This window comes from Rhagoletis pomonella, unplaced genomic scaffold (assembly GCF_013731165.1).
Source record: "Rhagoletis pomonella isolate Grant_MI unplaced genomic scaffold, Rhpom_1.0 Rhpom_scaffold_00004, whole genome shotgun sequence".
Classification (NCBI taxonomy): domain Eukaryota; kingdom Metazoa; phylum Arthropoda; class Insecta; order Diptera; family Tephritidae; genus Rhagoletis; species Rhagoletis pomonella.
In genome coordinates this window covers 30,740,458-30,766,035 of record NW_023458558.1, presented here as the reverse complement: position 1 = coordinate 30,766,035, position 25,578 = coordinate 30,740,458, and the positions used below count along the sequence as shown (strand labels likewise).

Here is a 25,578-nt window from a genome sequence, read left to right as displayed (position 1 = left end):
GATCCCGGGATCCCGGTCTTTTTTAAGTTCCGAATATCCCGGGATTAGTCGATTTAAATCCCGGGATTGCTGGTAACAATTTTTTTGTCAGCCAATTAAATTTCCAGGGCAAATTAAGAATTTTTTGCAACCCTTAATGCTATAATTTCTTTAAGATCGCATTACCATCAAAAGAAGGAATAATTTTGCTTCTCTCGAAATGGAATAGGTGATGCACTTATATATTTATTGTTTACTTAAATATGTTAACTCTTTTATTATTACTTAAATATACTGATAATATCTTAAATTGATCTCAAACCGTGATTCAAAAAATTTTATATAGTTACATAGGCAGTTACTGCTGTACTAAATACAGTCACTTACAAAAATATTTTGCGTCGATTTTTTTTGCAATATTCAAAATATTTTTCATGGTATTTTTTTGTTAATTAAAAAAAATATATAGCTCATTTTACAACAAAAATCATGTAAATCAAAATTTCACACTTTAGAGAAAGTTGGTTTAAGTTCACCAAATTATCATAAAAAAATATCAAACTTTTTAATCATAATTTTTACGAAAAATTCTATTATGCAGTTTTATAGCCCATTCAATTTAATACAATAAAGTGCAATTTTAAAGTTGCTAAAAACTCCCTTAATTTTTGAATTTTTTTACTGACGATGTTGGGCATTTTCTTCCTTATAACGAATTTTTATGTAGCAAAAAAAAAAAATATAAAATGTCGACGGGATGTTTTCGCAACTTCAAAATTGCACATACATATATATTTTTTTAAATTAACAAAAAAAAAATACCATGAAAAATATTCTGAATATTGCAAAAAAAATCTATGCAAAATATTTCTGTGAGTGACCGTATATGCATTTGTACTTGTAGTACAAAAACTATGTTATAAATTAATGAGGATATGTACATACATACATATATGTTTGTCAAATTTTGTGTTTGTTTTTTGTTGACTGAAAATACTGATTTATCGCCTTAATAAATATGTAAATGAATTACAATAAATTGTACTTTTTTTTGTTATATCAATCTGATTTAAAATACTATAATAGGATGATCACAGATGTGTTGCACTTTGCCTGAATATTTTCAGATCCCGAAAATCCCGGGATCGACAAAACCCCGAAAATTGACATCCCTATACTACACACACCACATCGATTTTTCGTCTCTCCTTTCAGCCTTATGTGTTCGATATGTACATATGTATGTGGCTATGCGAGAGAGATAAAACAGTTGTCTCTAATAGCGAGTGTGTCGCAAATGTCGAAATCGTTCTAGTTATGAACCAGCCAGGGTCAAGGTGAAAATGTGGTCCTATTAACATTGTGAAGTCGTAGGGCAGGACCATATACCCCAGCTCCGCATTACAGCAGATTAGCACAAAACTACTCCAAGGGATTACTCCATGGAGTTGCTATGTACCTTTTGGCAACTTAGCCCAATAAACATCGTGTTGTGATTACAAATGTACCAATCGTGTGACCTCTGCTTTAGACACAAGCAATGATCGGGAAACAATCAGTTGGTGTAGAGGCACGAGCTGGTCCGCTAGTGCATTACAGAGGAGCATTTTGTAAGTACTCCAACATGACACAAATGGTCTACATGGTACAACGATTTTTGCAGATTTTGTAGTAGGTACATAGAAAATGCATATGCATACACATGGACCTGATGTAGCATATACATATGTATGTACAAATATATGTTTTGTTTGCATATGCAGCAATGTTTTGCATATTTAAGTGCATTTAAGGGATTTTGTTGGCAAAACATCTGACATTGATTGCAGCTGAAGAGTTTTGAATAGTTTTAATGTCCTTACAGTGGGCGTAAAAAGTTTTTTGTAGGCTATGCTTATATGTATGTATGCATATTTATACATACGTACATACATATGCACGTACGTAAGTATGGACCTAAGCATGTAAACACATATGTATGCATGTAAAAATATATGTATGTATGTATATTACAGCGTTCGAGTGATAAAACAAAGATGTGAAGACTTTAAACGAATTTGAGAGAACTATTCCACGCAAGACCTATGACCATGTTCGCGTGGGTGGCAGATACCAAAAAAGACGGAAGACAAACTGTGCGAGCTTTTTAACGACATGGATATACATACATGTTAATAAATGATGATATTCCGGTGAAAAATCCTTCGTTTTGGCACCCATGGGCCGACAGCGAAAGCAAGAGCGCTCAAGAGCACAATGGAAGGACCAATAGCAGAAGGACCTGTCTGCGTTTAAGTTAAACATATAACACAAATTCAAAATGGGGATAGATAATTGACGAGGATTTTGGTCCCGGCTTAAACCTATTAAGAGCTGTAGCGCCAAATAAGAAGAAATATAGTCCTTGCTTCCCCTATGTGCTATCTGAGATTTGCCGAAATCTTTCGAAATCCCATGTGTTTTCATGGCTTTGATATCTTAGGTTAGGTTACGGTGGTTATCACTTTCTCGGTAGAGAAACATACTTAGGTCAATAAAGCCCCTTGGAAAAGTGAACCTATTTAGTGGAACCAAAGTGTATTCTTAACGAACCACTAAAGATTGTGGATGTCCACCGAGTTGAGATCAACCAAGTACTGTAGGAAATAATTGTTAACTACGCTGCGGGACGATCAAATGGAATTAGGGATTTAGACCAAACACCGCCAGTGCAAGTTATTCGGAAATCAAAAAGATGGAGTGAAAAATTTACCTACAATATCTTTTAGAGATATCATTAGAATCGTCTCACATTGTAGATTATAATTTCTGCATGAGCTTTTACATTCTGACTTCTCAATAATAACAGATTGGATACTATTTTTAAACTAGCAATTATAATAAGCAATGCTCTTTGGCGTGATTTATTTACTTTACCAGTCCATTTTTTTTTAAATAAATAGCGCTTGTAAAAATAACAGCACCACCAAATGCCGACAAGTTTTGATTGTGTTTTAAATTTAATTTAAATTTTTTTTTTAACATACATACATAGATCACTCCATAACAAAAATTCTATGAATCCATGTTTCCAGCATTGCACAAAAATTAAATAATTAAACAAAGTTTCATAAAAACTTCAAGGTTTTTAATAAGAATTCCTAAAAAATAGATAGGTATGCAGTTTCATAGCCCAGTGAATTTTAGAGTGCCAGTTTGAAGGCATTGTAGCTTTTCTACAATTGTAACCAAACGGCTACACTGGTGCGGAACACTTTTAAACGACTTTTCTAAAGAAAGCTTTCTTAAACTTATTTTCATTGACAAGATCTCATTTTGTAATGTTTCATTTTTCTGATTGATTAAATTTCTTTTTAACTTTTTAACAGGTGGCAAGCAATAGTTATGAAACAAAGTTTTCTTCTACCTCTTTGGATTGAACTCCATATTGCAATACCTATTTCATATATAAAAAGCGGGATTTGACTTTAAACAGGTGGCAACCATCTTTAAAATTCGAAAGCCTCATTTCTTCGACGCTCACATTGGCATCCATGAGATACCATTTTTATGAAGCAGTTGTTTAAATTAGAGTACCAGGTGGCATCCCATTTCGACAAGTATGCTATCCGTATGCCAATTAAAAAAAAGACCAACATATTTACATACTCACACTCACTAAAAAATTTTCTCATTTATAATATTAGTAGGATTTCATTCAACTTGTCAAATAAATTCCTAAACTGTTGGCAATTCTCATCCAAAATATTTTCGAAATACATACAGCTTTCGTTAAACTCCTCTCGTTTGATACCCAAATTAATTAATTTTGTTTAGCTTGTTAATCAAATTGATTTTGAATTTTTAAACAGGTGGCAGCACCCTTTAAAAATAGTTTCGAAGTTAAGATTTCTTAGACCTCTCTCGCTAAATATCCATATTTAAATATTTCATTGAACTTTTTAATTAAATTGATGTTAACTTTTTGAATCGGTGGTAGTCCGATTACAGAATATTTTCGAAATGAATCGCTTTGAAGCCCTTTCGTTTCACACCCACAATGTTTTCATACTATATTTAACTTATTAAATAATCTATTTTAACTTTTCAAATAGGTGGTAAACCCCTAATTTTTTTTTTCGGAATAAATCTTTTTGGAGCTTCTTTCGTTTGACACTGTTGTAATATTTTATTTAACTTATTGATTTTACCTTTTTGAAAAAGGTGGCAACTCTTTTCAGAAAATATTTTTAAAGTTAAATTTAGCTATAGTCTAGATGAGTGACAATGTTTATTGAAATATGTCCAGCCGTTTTGGCGTGAAAGAGCAACAACAAATACACGTTCACAAACTTTCACATTTACATATGATATGTATTTGGTGTTTTTATCGAGCACCTATCAAGGAACCGAACAATCAATTTGAATGCGGTAATTTCATAAAAGAGTGAACTACAAAATCATAAAGCAATTTATGCTTACTTTCACATCATCGCATTCCATCAAATTTATGTATTTTAAAATATGTATGTATGTACACACATTTACACTTTAACATGGCGTTGCATTTATCAAACATTCTCTTCGAGCGTTTATGAAAATCGACTGCAATTTCAACTTTATTTGAACTCAAATCGCTTTCTACTCAGATGAAAAGTTTTTATTTATCAATAGCTTTGAAGTTTTTTCTTTTCTCCTTTCCTTGAAAAAAAAAAATACATCAAAAAAACATCATGCGCACAGCTCGTCCCGCCGCACACTTCCAAATCCTTTAGAAAATCTTATCAATACAACCCTAGCGTCAAAAAAGTAATTTCATTAATGGTTTACGCCAAGAAGGTGGCAAAAAAGCACACCTACACAACAGGCTAGCAAACATCACACACAAACAAAAAGTCAGAGACACACCACTTAAATGAAGTTCGCTGTAGTGGTGTGGCGAAGAAACGTAACAAAGTTGCAAAGTGATTTCGCGCGCGCAATGAAATTTCATAGCAGCTGCAGCAGACATATTTTACGCAACGCGCGCCATTACGTACGCCATATTGCAAACAAAGGCAACAGACATACATACATACATATTTACACAGCATTTACTATCTAACGCTGTTGATAGTTCCTTGCGTTTCGCAGTTAAGCGCTGAGAATCCATCGTAGCTGCAAGAGATAACAACTCTCCATTTTTCTACATTATGTCATCACTTATGTACCTTCATTAGGGTGGTCCAAAAATGCGTGTGAAAAAATAAAGTCGGAATTTTTATGCTCTCACCCCCTAGGATTTTGAAATTAAAAAATATTTAGAGGTCGCTCAAATCGCCCAAAGTTTTCTGTGTATTTTATATGGGGAAAAAACAACTTTTCGTAGAAATGGTATGGAATAGTTAAAAATTAATATTTTTCTACCAGAAAACTCTGTTTATCTGTAGGAGATTCCCAAGAATAATACCCAATTGTTTATTTAATCATTTTTTCATCGCAACTATAATTTATAGGACCGCCAAAAACCCACAAAAACCACGAAAAATTCAATGGGGCGACGAATCAAAAATCTTTAGTATTAAAAAACGGTTAAATAAACAATTGGGTACTATTATTGAAAGTCTACTGAAGAGAAACAGAGTTTTCCGATCGAAAAATATTGATTTTCAAGAATTCTATACCGCATACGAAAAGTTTTATTTTTCCCATATAAAAATATGTACATGGAAAACTTTGAGCGCTTTGAGCGAACTCTAAATATTTTTTGACTTCAAAATAAAAAAATAGGGGCATACTTTTTCCGATATAGAACGATCCTAGGGGGTGAGAGCATTACAATTCCGACTTTACTGTTTTTGGCCCACCCTAACCTACATACATATGTATCTATCTATCAAACTTCTTCCCAAGCTGTTTTCTGTCGCTTTGTGTGGATTTTTAATTTCATTCGCTTGTTGTACACTCGAGTGGAAATTTCACTTTGTGGTTTCAATGTGCTTGATTTGTTGATTGCATTGAAAGCAAAAACGCGCCAAAGAAGAGAGCGAGCGAGCGCAAAGGATTACTTAATTTAATTAAACTTTTTAGAAAGGTGTTGCTGAAAAACAATTCAAGAGTCTTTTAGATAAATACACTTACCTTAGAATTTGTAGAGTACAAAATCAAAGGGTATAAAGTTTAGGTTCGTGTCCAAGCCGAAGAACTTCAGTTGCGTTTATAGCAAGCGCGGATCTGATAAATAACTTAACGGGACGAGCTATGCTACCGCTTGCACATTGGACTGCAATTTGTAAATCTGTAAATTCTTGTTCTGCGAATCGGCATAGGGACACGAATTAACTTTGAAAAAAAAAAACAACTAATTGGACATCCATGCTGGAGAACGTCTTTTCCGCAAGGTGATCCCTGTGTCAGCGATCCGCTTTATGCTTCCGGTAGGCACACGGGAATCCACCCAACCCAAATTGCCTGCTAAAGTTGCGGTACTAGCAATCGAGCGCGACCATCTACGCCAAGTCGATCTCTCGGATCTCTGTATCAGGCGTCGGCAACAGACACAGACAGAAAAATGCGAAAGCGCACTTGAAGACATGCGATTTCAACCTAGTGATGGAAAGTTTTGAAAAATAATCGATTCTTGGCATCGAATAATCGACGGCGAGATGCGTATTATTCGATTCTAATCGATTCTTTATTTCAATCTTAGTTTCACTAGAAAAATCTATATCGATCGATTCCGAAAATTTAGAATCGATTCTCTAAAATCGATAATTTTCGGAATGGGAATCGATTTTTCCATACCTATTTCAATCATGGTGTAAGTAATCTATAGTCCATGTTTAAGTCCTTACCAACCAGTCAAAGCAAAACGACAGGATCGATGTCACTTTCGGTTGCTAGTGTTCTTGTTGTGCTCAACCTCTCGAGGTTTCGTCATGAATCCTCGTCTTTATCCTCTGACTTGACAAACCTGAGGGAGTTTGGTTTAGTCTAGTGGCCTAAACAGACGACATAAGTAGTGCTTCCGCTGTCAGAGTCTTTGGATTGGAGGTGCATGCCAAGAAGTGTTGGTCCTTGTGTGGACCTTGCCTGCATGCTAAGAAGTTATTTGTCACTTCTGAGTTCAGACGCGAGGGTCTGTTGAGCCTGAAACACCTCCCGGAACTGAGATATCGGTATCTGAACTTTGTCTCATTGCTGAGACTCATCCCGTGCAGCTTTTTGAGTGCTGCTCTGTATCGCGCAGCGACAAGCGTACGTCTAGATTTTTGTTTGCCAGTCGTGAATGAGCCCTTCAACGTGTCGGAAAGGCGGATCGTTTCAAAGTAATATCCCACAAAGAATTGCTTCCATAAAATTCTGGCATTCTTCGTGGAAGTGATGCTCGAGTGGTATGGGGTAGCTCTCTGTATACGGACGGAGAAATCAGGCGGCCAGGCGTTCGCTTCACTAATTGTGAGTAGGACCTCTTCGTCTGCTCACCATGTGCTATCGGCTTGTGTATTGAGAACTTTGTTCCTGGTACGTAATTTCTTACAGGTAGCGTAGCCGGATGCTGTGACGGAGTAGAAGCAGCGTAGATGTCTAGTTCCAGCGTTAGCCTATGTGGTGTAAAGTTTTGGTGGCGAATTTCGCGGAAGAGATGCTGGTGTTTCCGGCAGTAAATAAGTTGATATGTGGACTGTAACCTGGAAAAAAGCCAACAAAGCACAGTCTTATGGTCCGATAATACTATTTTCCCCAGTATTGGCGATACTTGGAACTTACTTCTTCCGTACCTACTACTTCATACGCTGTTGGTTCTAATTGCGAATATAAAATCCAAGGCTTGACGCGCTTTCTCTTCACTCTGAAGTTTAGATTACTAAATAGCTTTTGTTACTGCGATATCTTTGCAATTTCGCAAACGTCTCAAATAACATTTGACACACACAAGAACTAGGTGAGAAGGCGTCAAATACAATACATGCTCATTATTTTGATATCATCAGCTGTTGTGCATTTTGTTCTTCAACACTTCCTTAATTAACTCGGAGCACAAATCAAAATCTCAAATTTCAAACGAAACGAACTCTATAGAAAAGATCATATCTAGATATTGAAAAAAAAACACACACACAGAAAATAACTCAAGAACTAAGCAAAGTAGAACAGATATTCATCAAATTTTCACCATTAATAGAGAGATCTCCTCTCAAGTAACCGATCTTCCACCCGATCGGTGAAATTCTTAACACTCCATATTCCTGTGACAAAATGCACGCAACTTGCAAATTCACACAAAAGGGCGGCAAAAATGAAAACAGTGAAAACGCATGGCAAACAAATGACATAAATACATACATAAGTCTATACAACTCGACCCAAATTGGTACAATTGAAATACATATATATGTACATATATGTATCTTCACGATCTGGTAAAAGCAAAAGCAAAGGTAAGCATTGTGACAATTGTTTCGCTTACAAAGATAGAAAAGCTGATGCGATATGGATACACGTAGGCTCTCTCCAAACATTGTTGAAGTGGAAGTGCTCAAGCGTAAAGTGGATTGTGCGTGGTGGAAAATCCTTTTATCCCTACATACATACATACATACATAAGTATGTATGTATATCTGCATAAGCAGATTTAGTATTAATGCGCAACAACCACATAAGCATACATACATACATATGTACATAGTTGAGAGGCAAGGCGTTACTAGGGTATTTGGCAAACGCAAACAGTAGCCTAAAGGAGGATCATATGCGATCACGCGCTCGCTGACTATTGTACTTTGTGACACCTGAGTGGTAAGCGTTACACTTTTTGAGTGCCTACTTGTCTGCTGCAGCGAGTAGGCACTACGTACATATGTACTACATACTCGTACAATTGTAGATATGTATGTAAATATGTACAACTAGCAATCCTTGGTTTAATTTCTGTTTGAAAATGAAAAGCCTATTCAATATTGAGTAATCGGTTTGGTATAGCACAAATGCTGGTATTATCTTAATATCTGTTCTAAATAGTTTTAAACTTCTAAATATTTTTGTGTAACAAAAGTAATTAGTACAGACTGTTTGCAAGCAAAGCAGACACTTTGTCTGTGTTAATTCTAATTGTTTTTCCTCTTTCAGTTTTCATTATTCAATTTGGGTTCGTGGAATTTTTATTCAATTCGTCCATGAATAGTACATTCATACTAGTACTTATTCGATTTACAGCGCGGATTAACGTATTTTTCATAAAAGTACTTGTACCGATGGTCACTGAGGTGGGTAATATCACTCCGTAGGACCGAACCTACCTACGTCCACGTTCGCATCCATGATCCGAGCAACATCTAAATTAGAAAAAGTTTTTTTCGAACAGCGGTCGCCTTTCGGCAGGCAAAGGCAAACCTCCGAGTGTATTTCTGTCTAAAAAACCTTTTGCTTTTCGATGGCGGCGTAAAACTGTAGTCCCTTCGATTTGTGTAAAAACAAATGAAATAGAAAATTCTGCAGAATTAGAAAAGATTCACTTTTTTGGTGCACGTGGACGAAAAGGTATTGAAAATGTCGTTTTATCCTTGCAAACTTCCATTTTTTTTTTTGTTGAAAAAATATACGTTAAGGTCCAATACATGTATGATGTCCTCTAATTTCGTTCTTCTAATTTTCTTAGTTTAGTGTAAAAAAAAATGAAATGAAAGGTCATTTTCGGTACCTATTCGCCCTTTTGAACCAAACTAAATTAACTTTTTCAATTCTCCAGCATTTTTTCTTTCGTTTTGTACCCAAGGCACTTTTTTCCTAGTTTCTTAAGTATATTGATTGCTTCGTGTGTATTGACATTTTTCGGTTTTTGTCGCACAGTGTAATCCGTGTGATGTAGAATAATAATTTGGATGCCGAATAAAAGAGGAAATTCTGTAAAATTAAGAACGATACTTTTTTTTTGGAGCACAAGCGTGAAAAGTATTGAAAATTAGCTTTTAAAATTGTATACTTGAACATCCTTAAAAATTTGCACATCCTTCAATTTTGTGCTTGTAACTTTATTAGCTTACAAAATAAAAGTAATTAAAAGATTATTTTCCATACCTATTTTTCTTCTACATAGATGTCAGGTCGAATGACTTCCATAGCCTTCGATAAAGTTTTCCATACGATACAGATAATTTTAAAAATTTTTCCTGCAAAATATCTTTGACAAGAAACTATTAGCTAAGACGGCCTTTTATGTTTAAGAAATTAAATTCTTCTCTGTACAGCAACACAGGATGACCGATTGGCATTACCAAACCACATACTTAAGTACCTGAAAGGTGAATCGTTTGCAAGACTACTGGCAAGATTTTATTAGACTATGTACGATTATATAATAAGTAAATAATTAGGAAATATTAAATACTAAGCGAAAAGAAGCAATAATAGGAAGAATATTACATAAATGTACATATACGAGTGTAAACTTCACTGAACTGCATTTACAGGTCCAATTGCACTCAAATTATACACTTCTATAAATGTATTTTGCCTGTAATTTCGCTACAATTACTATTGCAGAGAGAGATGCCTGCATTATTCTGCAATAAATTAACATTAAATGAACCCAAATTTATGTACATATAAACGAAAATTATCACTTCCAGTCGCATATGTATATGCATACATGCATATATGCGTAAACATGTGAGTGAACATGTGAGTGTATGTAAATTTTCACTGCAAATGCAGAAAGCGCCAGCCATTGATTGCCATTAAAATTTTAAGTAAGAGCAATTGTTATTAGTGGTCGAAATCGTCGAGTCTTTTTATAAACATGAATTCACATAAAAGGAAATATACTTAGTTATGTACTTATATATTCATATATGCATAAGCATACCTATACATACATAAACATATGCTCGTATCATACCCAGTCGGCACAACGCCCACGCTCTGGCTCATATTTTTGGGGCCGTTGTGCTACCATGCGGACTGTAAATCCCCTGCTACTCAAAGTGTGGAGTCTGTGAAACATAATTGTTGCTGTAATCCCACTTTAGCTATATCGGTTAAACCCTCGTTAAACCCATGAACCTTCTTCTTCTTCTACAAAGTGTGGGACATTCCCATAACTGGGGTGTCCAATGTTGCCATGTTAGACCAGCTTACCACCAGCTTAACGTTTTTTTGAAATTACCACTCAGCACAAATTACAGTTATGCCAATTTCTAATTTGAAAGAACAAAATAAGTAAAATTTTAGGTAAAAAAGAAGCGATAAGTGTGCATGGTTTCCTCCTCATTTCCGCAGAAGTTGTTATGGGGCAACCCATTTGCCTTTTTATACAGTAGTCCATGCACGGTAGGGCAATAATTCTCACAGCTTCAAAGCGTCTTATCACGACAATTATTTTCCAACAATCTGTATTGAAAAAAAGGTGAGTAGAACATGCCTTGCCTCCGAGGAAGTTGTGCATTGAAACTTCATCAGATCAGCATTCGAAATGATCGTAGCGCCCCTCCTCTACAAAGGCTCGCAGCAATTAATTAATCGCCATAACCCTTAGAAGAGGTAACAGAATACTGCAAACGTATATACTTACATATCTGCCCAGCGATGCCCCTGCCAGTTCTGACCGAACGACCCTGCCTACAAGCAAGTCCGACTAACTGTAAGTCGATGCCCAGATTCGTTTGAGCCGATTTAACTGATAGCCGCTTAAGGTGGAGCTTTGTCAATAGGAACTACTTTTTGGAAGCTGTAATAGAAGATTCTTCGAGGAAAAATGAGAAGATAAATATGTATGTTGCTAAAGCGATGGAAGTTGGAATAAAGAAAACACTTGAATGCTTGAAATAAAACATGTCGATGCGTGTCTGGACATGACCAATCTTTGATGTAAATTTCCCCCTTTAAGGAAACTAAATCAGAAGGCCTTGAAACTATAATCATTATATACAAAAAAAGGGTAACGAATCGATGCTTTTGCAATAAAATATGTATTATAAATCAGGGTTCCTCGAACAACTTTAATTGCTTAATAATGCCTACTGGGCACTTCCTAGGAAAGCGCCATACATACGTATGTATGCATGTGCAAAGTCACAGATAAATGATATATATATATACGAATATATATACTTGCATTTGTATGTAGTAAATATCTACAAACATACATATCTGTAAGGACAAAAGCATTGGCGTTCAAAAAGAGAATTTTTACCGATTTAACCGCACTTTTAATTCGAGTATTTAAAATATTATTGTAAATGCTGGAAAAAGGCCAACGCAGTTTCGATTTTTTCAGTTTGAGATGTAATTGTGGCGATGTCTGTCTACAGCATACTCGTAGTTGCAGTGATGTGATTTATTTTTACATTAAAAATAACGATATTTTTTCACAAAAATTACACATTTTCACACATTGAGAGTGTTGACCACAATTGAATACAAGCGCATATAATAAATGAACATATATACCTATGTACATTAGAGTGCCTCATCAACATTTGCCGGTTATCCAGCGGAATTATAAAATCTATTATATTATGAGACTTCCGGCAAAATATTTCAGAAAAATATTAAAATCTAAATACGTGAGCCGGGGTGATTTGAAAAAAAAAAATACTCCAAAAATATCATTATTTTTATGCAGAATTTGTGAGCTTAAACTCTTCTATTATCTTATGTGATTTTTTAGGAAAAAAATATAAAACAAAATATCTTTATTTATGTATAAAAAACTCGGTTTTCGGAAATATTTTCAAACCGCTGCAGCTCAGGTAGACCTTAATATTTTTCTAAAATATTTTGGCGCAAGTCTCATAATATAATAGATTTTATAATGCCGATGGAAAACCAGTACCGATTTTTTGTTTTGTATGGGGAGTGATGCACCCTAATGTACATGCATGCAAGTGTAAAGGAATGCATACTTGCATACGCGCGCACTGGCACACAATGCGAAAATTGATGCTGCAATAATTATTGCATTGTGGCATTAATAGCATTTTGCAATTAAATAAATTGTTGCTGCTAAAATTGCAATTTGCTGTTTAAATATGCATATGAGCAACCTCGTGCCAGCAGGCTATTGGAAAAGCGGCAAGTGCATTCATACATATATATGTATGTATATGGGAGGTTCCATGAGAAACTGAACCTCAAAGCACAATTTTTTTTTCTTTATAAAACTAACAAATATGTGGATAAAACATGAATACAACTTCTTGAATCAACCGAAAAATAACAAATTAAAGCTTTTAATGCATTTTTATTGCCTTTTTTACGTTTTAAAATCAAGTTATAAGTAAATTTTTTGAGGAGGTTTAAAGTAGTTTGTGTTGAAAGTATTGTTTGGTAAGGAAAATATGTATTAGAACTTATCTGCGTATAAAAAAATTGTATTATATATTAAATTGTGTGAGTGCTTTATCTATATTTTGAGTTATTATTAAGCAGTATTGGTCTTGTCCCACCCGTGACAAAAAAAGGTAAAAGTTTTTATATTTAATTACAGAATTTGAAGTTGTGTTTCGGATTTGTTACATAGTGTTAGAACTTCATTGTCAATGTTTACCACAGTTGCATTTTCGTTTCCACATAGTTGGATAAGAATAATTCAACAGCCGAGCATGTCCCACCCGTGACAGCTACGGGTGGTCAAGTGCTAGACGTAGGTTTACAGGGCTGCAAAGCTTTATTTGTTTGTAGAGGTGGACGCAGGGGAGAAGGGCGGAAGCGCGGACTCGCCCATTACCTATATACCCTTGTGGTCAGCTGATCAAGTTATGTGTCATTTTGACCAGTTTTGGTTTTTACTTTTGTTTATTTAACGTTCACAGTTTTTTTACAAAAATCTATTACATAACCAGAACCACATAAATCAACATTTCAATCTTCGTACAAAAATTATAAATTTCAACAAATTTTAACAGTTACAGCCAAAAATTTTAAACTTTTTGTTCATAATTTTTAGAAAAATTCTAGGTATGCAGTTTTATAGCGTATTATATTTAAGTAGGAAAAAGCAAAAATTTCAATACGCTAGGAGATTTTCAATAATATGGACCACACTAAAAGCTCCTTTACATTTACAAAATTCGTACGTGTCCCACCCGTGACAGAGGATTTTTTTTTTAATAAACCCATAATTTTTGTTGTGGTTTTGCCTTTGAGCTTGCACTTTAATTTGATATACAACTCAATTCTGTAGCTACTCCAGATCGCCCTAACTAAGTTGTATGACTGAGCAATTATATATATAGACCAGTGAAGCGATTTCAAAGAAAAGTATGGGGTTTCAAAGACAGAATTCCAAACTTATCGACAGATTAATTTTTGTAAGTGATTAGTTCGGTTTCTGTCGTATAAACAACGGTAAATATTGGCTTATTTTGTGGTCAATTTCGAGCCTTTAAAGTGCTCTAGGAACTTAGGTTTTGCAGATATAACTTTCACTTTTGGAATAAAGAGTTCTTCGGAAATATTATTGTGTTTAAATTTTATATAAATTCGATAAAACTGCAGCATTTTAAAGCAAACAAAAAATATTTGAAAAAATTTGCTAATTTTTTTTTATTACCCAAATGCTTGAAAACCACTCATTCTACATTGAAATTGTGTCGAAGCAGCCAAGACGAAAGCGCTGGACTAACCGTTTTTACCTTCATTTTATTAACTCGGGATGTATGTAACTATGTAATATTGACGCGCCTAAAAGATGCAGCGATTTCTATTCTCAAGTTACATACCTAATGACAGTACGAATGGCAATTACAATAGGGAGGTTTTAGTTTTTTAAACTATAATTTTATTCTTGGTATAACGATGCTGTTTGCACACTGCGTATGGCAAAGTATAATTATTTTCATAAACTGAAATGCAGCGGCCACCAGACTGCATACATATACTAAATGGGTCCTTGCGTGGCCGGAATTTTTACTATTTCACTCAACCATACTAAAGGAAAATAAATTTTACCAATATTTTAGAAAATATCTTATGACATCATAGATGCTAATCGGAGTAGCCAACAAAATAAAATGATTTCAAGTTCAAGCTTTCATCTTGCAGTGCACCTCAGCATAAACTTTCACATACAGATTTTTTAAAGAGCTACAAGCGATTTCCAGAAACTTTAGCACAAGTGGGAAAACTCTGATTTTGTGTCAGGGTGATATTTCCCTATTGCTCAGTATGCTTCCATGAGAAAGCAGAAACCTTTTACTGAAAACCGTTGTCATTGTGACTAAAACAGATCGCAAACGCCAATCGTGCATTAAGAACGTAAATAATGTAAACACACACACCTCCTCGAGGTCTACTTCGCGCAGAAACTTGAAACTGGCCATGGCTGCACTTCTGTAAGATCACTAAAAAATAAAATATATAATTATTTCACCACAAGGACTACACCGAAGTAAAAAAAAAATCAATATTTATATCCCCTTTAGATGTCTAGTAATGAAAAGTAATCCATATTTTTCCTAGAGTTAAGTCAAATTACTTTATTTGCATGTTTTTTGTTTAGATCGCAATCACAATCAATCAGATTTTAGGAGGAGTACACACCACTGTTCTCCTTGATCCAGTCCAAGTAGGCAGTAACGCGAACAAAACCAGCTGGAGAACCCGATTGACAACCGGCACTAGAAACAAATGAGGTAACACCGATAAGCTCACCAGACGATGCCGAAACCAACGGACCACCAGAGTCACCGCTGCATGTGGAGGTGCCAGATGGAGTGGCAGTGCAAATAGTCCTTGAGGTAACTACTAGTGAACCATAGGTATTGGCACAAACCGAGTTATCAATCACTTGTAAACTAGCGTACTGCAACGAAGAGCTGACGGCAGTAGCAGAGTCGCTGACCAGACCCCAACCGGAAGCAGTGGCACTCTGGCCAGAGTAAGTGGAGTATGAAGAGGAGATTTTAGGCAATGCAATTTTGTTGATGTAAGAGCTGAAGGATACCGAAGCGACTTTAATAAGCGAAATGTCGTTTCTCAAAACCTGAGCATTGTAGCTGGCGTGTTGAATGAAGTTGCCGCTGGTAATGGTTTGGGTGGCCTTTGGGCTGGTACGTGCTGTAGCACCAAAGTAAAGAGTCACACTAGTAGCACTATGGATTAAATAAGTAAACATTTATTGGATTAAATAAGTAAATAGTAAGTAACTTCAATGGGCAACTAATTTTCAACTTACCCGCTGGTGCAGTGAGCAGCAGTCAAAACCCAGTTGTTATCAATGATGGAACCACCGCACCACCAACTACCGCTGCTGCTAGTGAAACTCAAGCCCACCTGGTAAGGGAACTGACCTTCGCTGGCAGTCTGGCCATTGGTAATACGACCTTGTTGCTGATCAAAGATTACTGGCAAATCGCGTGGATGCACAGGACGCTCAAATGGGTTGAGAAGGCCGGCAGAGGCCGTGGCCACAAACAATGCGAAAACAACGAACAGCTTCATTTTGTTAAGCGTATAGAAATACTTATGAAGTTGGTATGAAAAAGACAAGCCTTTTATACTCTTCGTCTAGAGACTTTAGTGCGTCAATTCGCTAATTCTAATATATGAGGTATTTTCAAGTGGTGGATTAATGAAGTGTGGCCTACAACAATAAGTAAGTATTACCCTAAAAGTTACGCAATTTCCAAAATAAAAAGTGTGATTTTTAAGTGCAGAAATGTACATAACGGAAGGCCCGTATATATAAATATACAATTTATTTCTTATCAGTAGTAGATTTTTTAACGTAGTTAATGAATGAATTTTATAATCTTTGTGCGTAAATCAAAAACTGATTTAAAGCAAAGCTTATCTCCTCAAGCCAATAATGTACGAAGTTTTAAAATTGTTACTTATCAGTGTTTGATGGTGCCTACATAAATATATGGCCCAAATTCTGTTGGGCCAGAAGATTTATTGAATGTTTTGCTTGTTTGTTTACTTATAGTGGCAATATTTATTTCTAGGCCCTAAAAACAGCCAATATTGCGTTTTCTTTATAACTTACTTATAAATTACAAATATTGAAATAATTTGGGTAGACTTCTACGTTAGTAAAACTGTACGAGACATAAGTTTCTGGAATATTTCAACCCTCCTGCGGACCTCTAAATGCATTTTTGTTTTTAATTTTTCAAATATACGGGTCAAAACGGCACTTTCGTTTAGGGAATTGTACGTCAAAATGTTCTACAAAAAAAAGATTCTTCGTAAAGCTTTACTTTTAATTTATCAGAACAAAGTATTTCGCTTAGAAGTAAATTTTAACTCTCCTATCTTTTTTTCAAAAGGATTTTGGGAAACAAGTTTTAAACTTTTTTCGTGCATAAAGAAAATTTTTCAGCTGAGCAGAGTCTTTGGGGGTATTGCTTGATGATCATAAGGTTGTCATCCTTAGTTGTAATTATCCCGTCCTCAAACTTAAGTTGCACTGTGTTATGACCCAATAATTAATTATCTCCTTCAACCAGTAAACTCAGTTATCTTGATTTTTTGATATACAACTCAATTCGGTAGCTACTCCAGATCGCCCTAACTACATAAGTCGTATGACTGAGCAATTATAAATAGATAATAATAGTCAATTAGGTGTCGCTTTATCAAAATGTAGAATTGTTCAGTACTTTATGCTTAAATTTAAACAAGAAAGACCAAGTTTTTCTGTTCAAATGTCCCACCCATCGGCCATGTACATTAAAGTGGTCCAAAATTTTTTGTTTTCGAGATAGGGTTTGGGCACCTTCCGAAATTTTTCCTCTTGCCGAAAGAGGTGCTGGTACCAAACTTTGCGTTTTTAAGTGAAAATTTAGAGGATGCTCATCACTCAGGAAAAAATATAGAACTTCGTACTTACATCAAGTCTAAATCAAGAATTTTGGTCACAAAAGTACGGTAATACCGAATATTCTTATGCGGAGTACAAAATTCTTATTTCAAGACTTTTTTTTTTAGATTGAAAATTCTACTTTCAAGATTGTTCATATGATACTAATATTTTACTCTAGAAGTATTGTGTACATATATTAATCAAACAAATGGCTAAGCAACCTAAGAACATTTCAAATTTAAATTATCTAAAAAATATCACAAGTTTCTGTTGTTATGGCTACAGCCGCTTTTTATAAAAACCAACAATATTTTTGCCAGTTTCACAGCGATTCAGCAGCGCATTTTAAAGTCATGGAGCACCCTGTATTGGTTACAGTCGAAAATTTAATGTTGGTATAGATATTACATCCTTTTCTAGGATGAAAATTTTTTCTCACTACAAAAATTTGACACTCTAATGTATAGAGCTGCAGCACTAGTATACGCAACGTCCTGTTGCGAATCGATGAATTTTTGTTGCTGTGTTGAACTACATACATACATATGTTACATACATATGTTACATAGAATCTACAAAAAATTTATGTTGATGAGATGGGAATATCAGGGCCTCTAATTAGTTGTTTACGCTCACCAAGAGTCCAAGATTCTCTCGGATTTCCACAACATGACCGTATTGCACGTGAATCGCCCACACATCCCTAAGAGCTAAAAGCCAAATTTATCACATTGTCATTAACGGAATATATGTACTATCACTTGGAACATTCTCAACTTACGTTATATCCAAGGAATCAATTCCGACTCGGATCACCACCTAGGTCCGCATACGTCTATATGAAATGAGGAAGGGGCGGCAAACAGCGCGACAAGATCTCCACGCCGATCAGCTGCGACAAACAACTGAGACATTTTGTCTTCGATCTACCAAGCACCAATTGGTGTGCCGTGTCGTTGCTATAGAGAAATACGCACCATACATAGCCACCAATCAAGCAATTGCCATGTGAGCGACTATTGAGCATTACCGAGCAATAGAGGAAGCAATTAGAGGTAGAAGAACGTGAGCGCGAAGAGCGTAAGATGATGACAGGCAGGAATACACCTCAAAATTTCTAACAGATAAAACGACAGTAATCAAATGGCATCGAGATCGGGGCTAGTTCCTCCAGAGAAGAAGATGGGAATCTGGTAACAAGATAATAAGTATGTCTAGAGTACACTGGAGATATGGAGGTAACAGTTCTCAACGCTTTTGAATGGCGACATCGGTGGTGCGTTTGATGAAGAAGATGAACCCAGACCTATTTGTGTATGTGTAGGAACTCAGCGCAAGTCCTCCCACTTCGCCAAGACGAGTTGAGAAGATCTATAATGCGGCTAAATAACAAGAAAGTCCCTGGAGCCAACGAAACGGGCGTACAGTGTTCTATTTTAGGAAATTTTTTTGGAATACCTTTTGTAACTAAAAACAGCATGCGATGAACTTTGAAAAATAAATTTTAAATGCGATTTTGGTTTTTGTCACCATGGAAATGAATTTCTTGACCCATGGACAGCAAAAATAAGTATTCAAAACTTTTTAAAAAGTACATTGCAGGTTCTACATTTGAAGGTTATTTTAAAAGTCAAGGTAATTTTTCTACCCAACCAGACTATTTTTATTTTATTTCTCTATCTGTTGTTATAGATCTATTTGATTTTGTCTCCTTAAAAAAAAATATATATATATATACATATACCAATATGCGGCGGCGAAGAGCTGGCACTAACTTTTAAGCGCAAAAGACCTTACTGTACCTGAGATCAAAAAAAACGTTGTCAGTAAAAATTATCCTGTTGGTTTTCAAGACATTCTCTAGCATGTTCTCTACAGTTTTCCATACGCTCAAACTAATTGATGAAGCAGTGATGTCACTTCCTTCTAAAACATTGTTTTTGAGTGATGCCAACTTCAAGCCGACTGAAATGACATTAGTGTTGCGAAACCTAAGGACTTGTTTAGTGACCCTCTTTTTCATATCGGACACGAAACTTGGTCTCACACTTTCCATTGGCTTCACATTTTTCTTATGTGTTGTCTTTTTTTCTTCGGATTTGCCAAAGCCAAAGAAACGTGTTTAATCTCTTGCTCACACGGCCCAATGGCAAACCTCCGAGTGTACATACTTCTGCCATAAAAAAAAGCAGAGCACGAATGCGAAATGAAGCTCGGCCAAACACGTAGAAAGCTTTTAAGGTCAAGCATTATTTTATTGGAATAAAATATGATATACTGTTCATCTCCAAATAATTTAGGATATAATTTTGCAACTATTTATGGGCTTCCCTTCAACTGCAAAATTTCGAAAAACTTAAAAGTTTTATCAGAGGTCAAGATTTGGATGAAATGAAAAAACTGGTTTGTTCGATTGAAAAATCCGGTTTATTCGATAAAACAAGATTTCAAAAAAACGGTCGAAACCGGTTTGGAAAAACCGAGTCGAATCACCCTAGTATGTACATATGTACATACATCAATTCAGGTAATAACAAATGTTAACAATACAACTGCAAAGATTTAAATATGAATTAATTACAATCCAATTTTAAACAGTAGCACCGCATGAAATTATGATCCCACAGCCGACAAATTGGATTAACTTAAGATGCAAATCAGTGAGGTGAAGCGAAACAAAAAAGGAAAATATAGACATACATACATACATATAGAGGATATACTATTTATGAAATGGAAAAGGTGAAATGCATAACTTCAAAACGCTTAGGATATTTGCATTTGATTTAGGGTAGCTGAAAGACATTACTGACTATGAATAGCCTTATGTACTTACATACATACATATGTATGTCCTCTTCCTCGCAGCGGCTAATACAGTGTGCCGCCGCCGCCGCCTGGCGCCAAGCAAGTCAACTGGAAATTTTGAAAACTCAAACCCAGTGGCGATTAATTTGCAGATTAGAAAACTGCAACTAAATATGCACCTCAAGTTGTTGATTAGTTTGTATGCTAAGCCAATCACGGTCTACTTTAAATGCAGGCCGGTGCGAAGATCTTAAATGTAGAAAGCACAGTAGCCTGTGTGGCATTTGCGCTAGTTTTTTGGGAGCGTCAATTATGCGCTTACAATTAGCTTGTTGAAGATTCATATCAGAGGCATCGAGATTGAAAATACATACATACATAAATACAATATGTAAAGGCATGTAGGTAAATTACTCGCAGTTTATGCTCATTATAAAGGCGGTGTTTTAAATTTTTTGTTTGGTAAATATTTTTCTAACGTGATAAGATCTAAGAAAATGCTCTTTTCATTTTCAAGTAAAATTTTGTGTTAAATCAAATTATACCTAAGTTTGAAAGTGGATGAGCATACAGGCATACAAAAAACATATCGTCGTTTAAAGTACAAAACCGCGTATCCACATAATGCAAAACCACGTATGTGAGGTTGCATAAATTATTTAGTAGAGAGTAAAAAAACCCTCTTATTTCAAAATGGTTCTCGCTTTTAAAAAGCAATGGCATTTCAGGCTAGTATATTGTTGGCAAAAATTAACAGTTACGCGGTTTTGCAGAGCGACGATACGCGGTTTTGTACTTTAAACAACGATAAGCATGTACTTGTATACACATACATACATACATAGATTTGTATGCATGAATGTATGTATGTACATATATACATATGTACGTGTTCTGCCATAAAATGTGAAACTCGAAATTTGCTTTTCGATAGCGCCTGCAAAGTAAGTGGAATAATTCAAAATTAAAAACAGAAGGGGTTAATTTGAGTGCTCTCAAATAACCGCCGTAAGTAGATGGAAATAATTGCAACAAATAAACATTCAATACTTTGAGCCATTATATACTTATCCTCCACCTATCTAGAACCAATAAGGGTTGCCAATGTAAATCACTCGAATTTCCCAAAAGTTGAAGGGAAATTCCCATGTCTGTGAAGATGGCAAAGGAAAATGTTCTGAGTTGTTTTTTAATAGTTCTAGAGCTCTTGAAAAGAAAAAAAAGTTCTGGATATTTTACAAAAAAAAAAAAAACATTTGTATGCCACATTCACGCAGCATACGACATGTGGCAAAAAGGAAAATTAAAGCTTTTTAATAAAAGGGAAAAAAGTTATGCAAAATTACGCCGAAGAAAAATAATTTTCAAAAAAGTCGAATTAGCTGAATGTTTGAAAAATTAAAATTTAGACTGTTCTGAGTGCCTTTTCAATAGTTCCAGAGTTTCTGAAAAGTAAAAAAAATCTGCAAATTTGCGCCGAAAAAAAATTTTTTTTTTTTCAAGAAAGCTAAAGTTAAATTTTTGAAAAAAAAGCTAAATCTTTTCTGAGTAGCTTTTCAATAATTTTAGAGTTCTTGAAAAGAAAAAAAAAAACAGTGCTGCAAAATTACACCGAAAATGAAAGAAGTCGAAAAGTTTAATGTTAAAGAAATCTAATTAAAACGGTTCTGAGTAGTTGTAGAGTTCCTGAATAGAAAAACAAGTTCTTCAAAGTAACCCCCCCCCCCCCCCCCAAAAAAAAAACAAATAAAATAAAAAATCATAAAATTTAAGTTTAAAAAAAATAACTGTTTTGAGCTGCTTTTCAATAGTTCTAAAGCTCCTGAAAAGAAAAGAACAGTTCCGCAAAATTAGGTCGAAAAAATATATTTTTTAAAAATTATATAACTTTTTTGTGCTGAGCAGAATTAACCGTTAACTTAATAAACTCCGTCTTTCATGTTCGATCCTCTGCATAACCCGCTTAAAAAGCTCGGTTCATTATGTCATAAATTGTTAAATTTATTCAAGCGTTTTACCTTCTACGTTTATGGATCATTTAACTAACTTGTTACCAAGCTCATTGAAGCCGAACTGGTACTGGAAGCCGCAGCTTCCGATATCTTCTTCTCCGGTTTCCTATTACGCTCGAGTCAATAACAAATTAATTGGGCTATTAAGTACCTTACCTAAAGATTATTCTGTAGTAGAAATCCTGCACGTAGAAAAAAGTCATGGTAACAGTTGATATATACGAAATTTCACATCATTTACTCACATGCTAAATATGTTTGTGGAGATGTGCTTCCTAAAGATTATAACTAATGATTTATTAATTTTTAGTACCGGTTCGTCAGGCCTTAAATTAGACGCATGTTTTTGGTTTTCTTAATATTTCCATTTTCTGCTTCCTTTTTTGTGGAACAATTCGTTTCGACTTCGTTTGGAGTTCACCCAAACGACTTCACTAGACCGACGTCGTAACGACTTCCCCGTTAATATTCCGCTGACCTAAATAACTACGTCCATAAGTAAACTTGACTAGTCCAACTTCGTATTGACTAATTTATTTATTTTTTCATATAGGAATAGATCTTGTATATTTTCTGCTACAGTGGAGGCAAAAATTTCGACTAAATAAACGTTGAATGGTTCGAGTTGCTGTTAAACTTTCGAAAAATAATAAATTCTGTAGCTAAATATGCATGCATTTACATATGTACATATATATGTGCATACATACATACAAACATACATATCAAAGAGCCACCCATCTCTAGCACAAAAACATATGCATTCGCATTAACAAATTAGAGCACTGATTGAGTTAGCTGAGGTTTAAATGTGTGTAAATTTGTTTATCGAATGACACGCACGCAACCATATAATGGAAGTGCTATCCAGACGCATGTATACAAATCTACATACATATGTATTCGTAAAGTGATCGCGGTCCACCCCTTTTCTGAATTATTATCTAGCAAGCGCACCCTTTGCCGCACCCTTTTGCTACCGTAGCAAATACAAGTATACAATACATATGTATGTACATTAGGGCGGTCCTTAAATGTAGGAATGTAGGAATTTTTGCATCAGATTTCCTCTTCTTCTGAACGTCTACGTCGATGTCACTATAGTATCGATTTTGGGTATTAGATGAAAGAAAAATTAATTAAAATTTTTTTGTGTCTCTAATAGAGGAGTCTGAACTTTGCACACTGTGAGACACGCCGTAACCATCTCTAACCGGTACGAAAATTTGTATTGACATCTGTGACCGTGGTATTACCGATTGTGGAGGTGACACTGAAAATATTTTTCCTCTTGCTTTTAAGCACCACCCTAATATGCATATATGTACATATGTATGTATAGCAACTTATGCATCACATTCTGGTTGATAGCGCGGAAAAACAACATGTTTATCTGTTCCTCACATTTTGGCTTTATTGATGTTGTTGTTGTTGTGAAGTAATACTCGTTATGCCGACAATAAAGTTACTGAAGTGTATGAATTACATTTGCAAACATACATACATACATAAATATGTTCGCCATAGTTTTGATGGCTTTTCAACGCTTCCTCCTCGTCGATTACATGCAAATTGCCATAACTGTGTTCTCCTGCCACATCCTTCCCAGGCAGCTTTTTTACATACATATGTATGTATGTATTTACGCAAGTATGTAGATAGTTTTCAAGCAAGCGTTTGTTTGCCTGTTATGTGGCTTTTTGTTTTTTGATGAACAGGCTTTGATGCAATCATTAAGGGTGCGTTTATATTCGAGATGTTACCTTTCAATTACATTTGTAATCGAATAAATGAAGCTGCTTTGCTTAATAAATAAATAAATAGTGCACTTTATGTTTTCCCGCGCTTTTCAACAAGAAAATTGCTTTAAGCACCGCTTTTTTTTTAAATAGGGATGTGTATCGATTGACACTTGATTACCCTCACTTAGTTTGCAAAATTATCAAATAATTAATGACCAGCTGAGCCGAGGGTGAAAAGTCATAGTCCTTTTGAATTTAAATAGTATTCAGAAACTCAGTGGATATGGCGGCATGGAGAAAGTTGAAATAAGTGTGTGGAGGGAAAGGGTGAAGTTGGGATTTCCAATCTGTAATACGACTGGAAAATCAGTCTTAACATTGTTTGTGGAAGAAATCGCAAAGGAATAGGCAAGTCTTGGACGATATAACGCTTCCGGATAATAAATAAATAAACTTCCGCCTTGAAAAACAAACTGGCGTAATTTGCGGGCTCTGGGGAACGTGAGGGCAAACTTGTTGTTAACCTCCATTAGGGTGGTACAAAGTTCTACTTGAACCATTCAATCGGTTCACAATTGATGAAACGTAAAGTTCTCGCTGAAATGAGGAACTGGACTCAAACTAGCCAAAAAGCTTTGGAGCAGGTCCAACGGGCGACATTAGTGAGTCGAGTAAATGGTTGCTCTAAATGACTCCAAGAGTAAATCGTAAAGGCAACAATGCAAGTTAATATATGCCTTTGACAATACTATCTATGTTTCCACCGTGATGGCATTGGTTCAAAGAACCTAGACAGTTCTCCTGAATCGACGCTATACTTCGAGAGAGTGAAATCACAATGTGGGAAAGACTGACGAAAAAAATTGAGCCATGAGGGGCGCTCTCAGGGAGTGGTACTTTTTTCTTTGCTTTGCTCCTTTGAGAAAGTTCAGCTTTCAGTCAGATTCAATGGCTATTTATTACGATACTTTTGCCAATGCAGTTGACTTTGCAAACACAGTTCTGGGTGAAAATTCGACAGTACTGCCTCAGACGTTGTGACTGCAACTGGTCGTATGGTTATAGGTGTAACAGAACACTGCAACCTAGATGATCTTTTGTATCCCCATTATAAGTCGCTGAGTGTGATAGTCCCAGAGTCTAAATCTATTTAACGCTACACAATCATATCAAGTGTATTTCTCGTCTTCTAGGCAGAGGCGGTATTCCATCTCAGACAGTTATGACCTGATATTCCGTCTATTCAAAAGATCCTAGCCCTTTGCATCAAATG

The 25,578-nt window shown here is 35.4% G+C and overlaps 1 protein-coding gene and 1 long non-coding RNA gene across 3 annotated transcripts in view; both read right to left on the bottom strand.

Annotated features, from left to right (window-relative positions):
• LOC118737438 overlaps window positions 1–25,578 on the bottom strand; it is a 481,479-nt gene that overhangs the window by 16,324 nt on the left and 439,577 nt on the right. The window lies entirely within an intron of this gene.
• Window positions 15,432–16,443, bottom strand: LOC118737437 (serine protease 1-like). The gene is made up of 2 exons (XM_036467927.1): window positions 16,112–16,443; window positions 15,432–16,028 (listed from the first exon to the last, which is right to left on the bottom strand). The coding sequence occupies exons 1-2, from the start codon at window positions 16,375–16,377 to the stop codon at window positions 15,461–15,463; spliced, it is 834 nt and encodes a 277-aa protein (XP_036323820.1). The 5' UTR covers window positions 16,378–16,443; the 3' UTR covers window positions 15,432–15,460.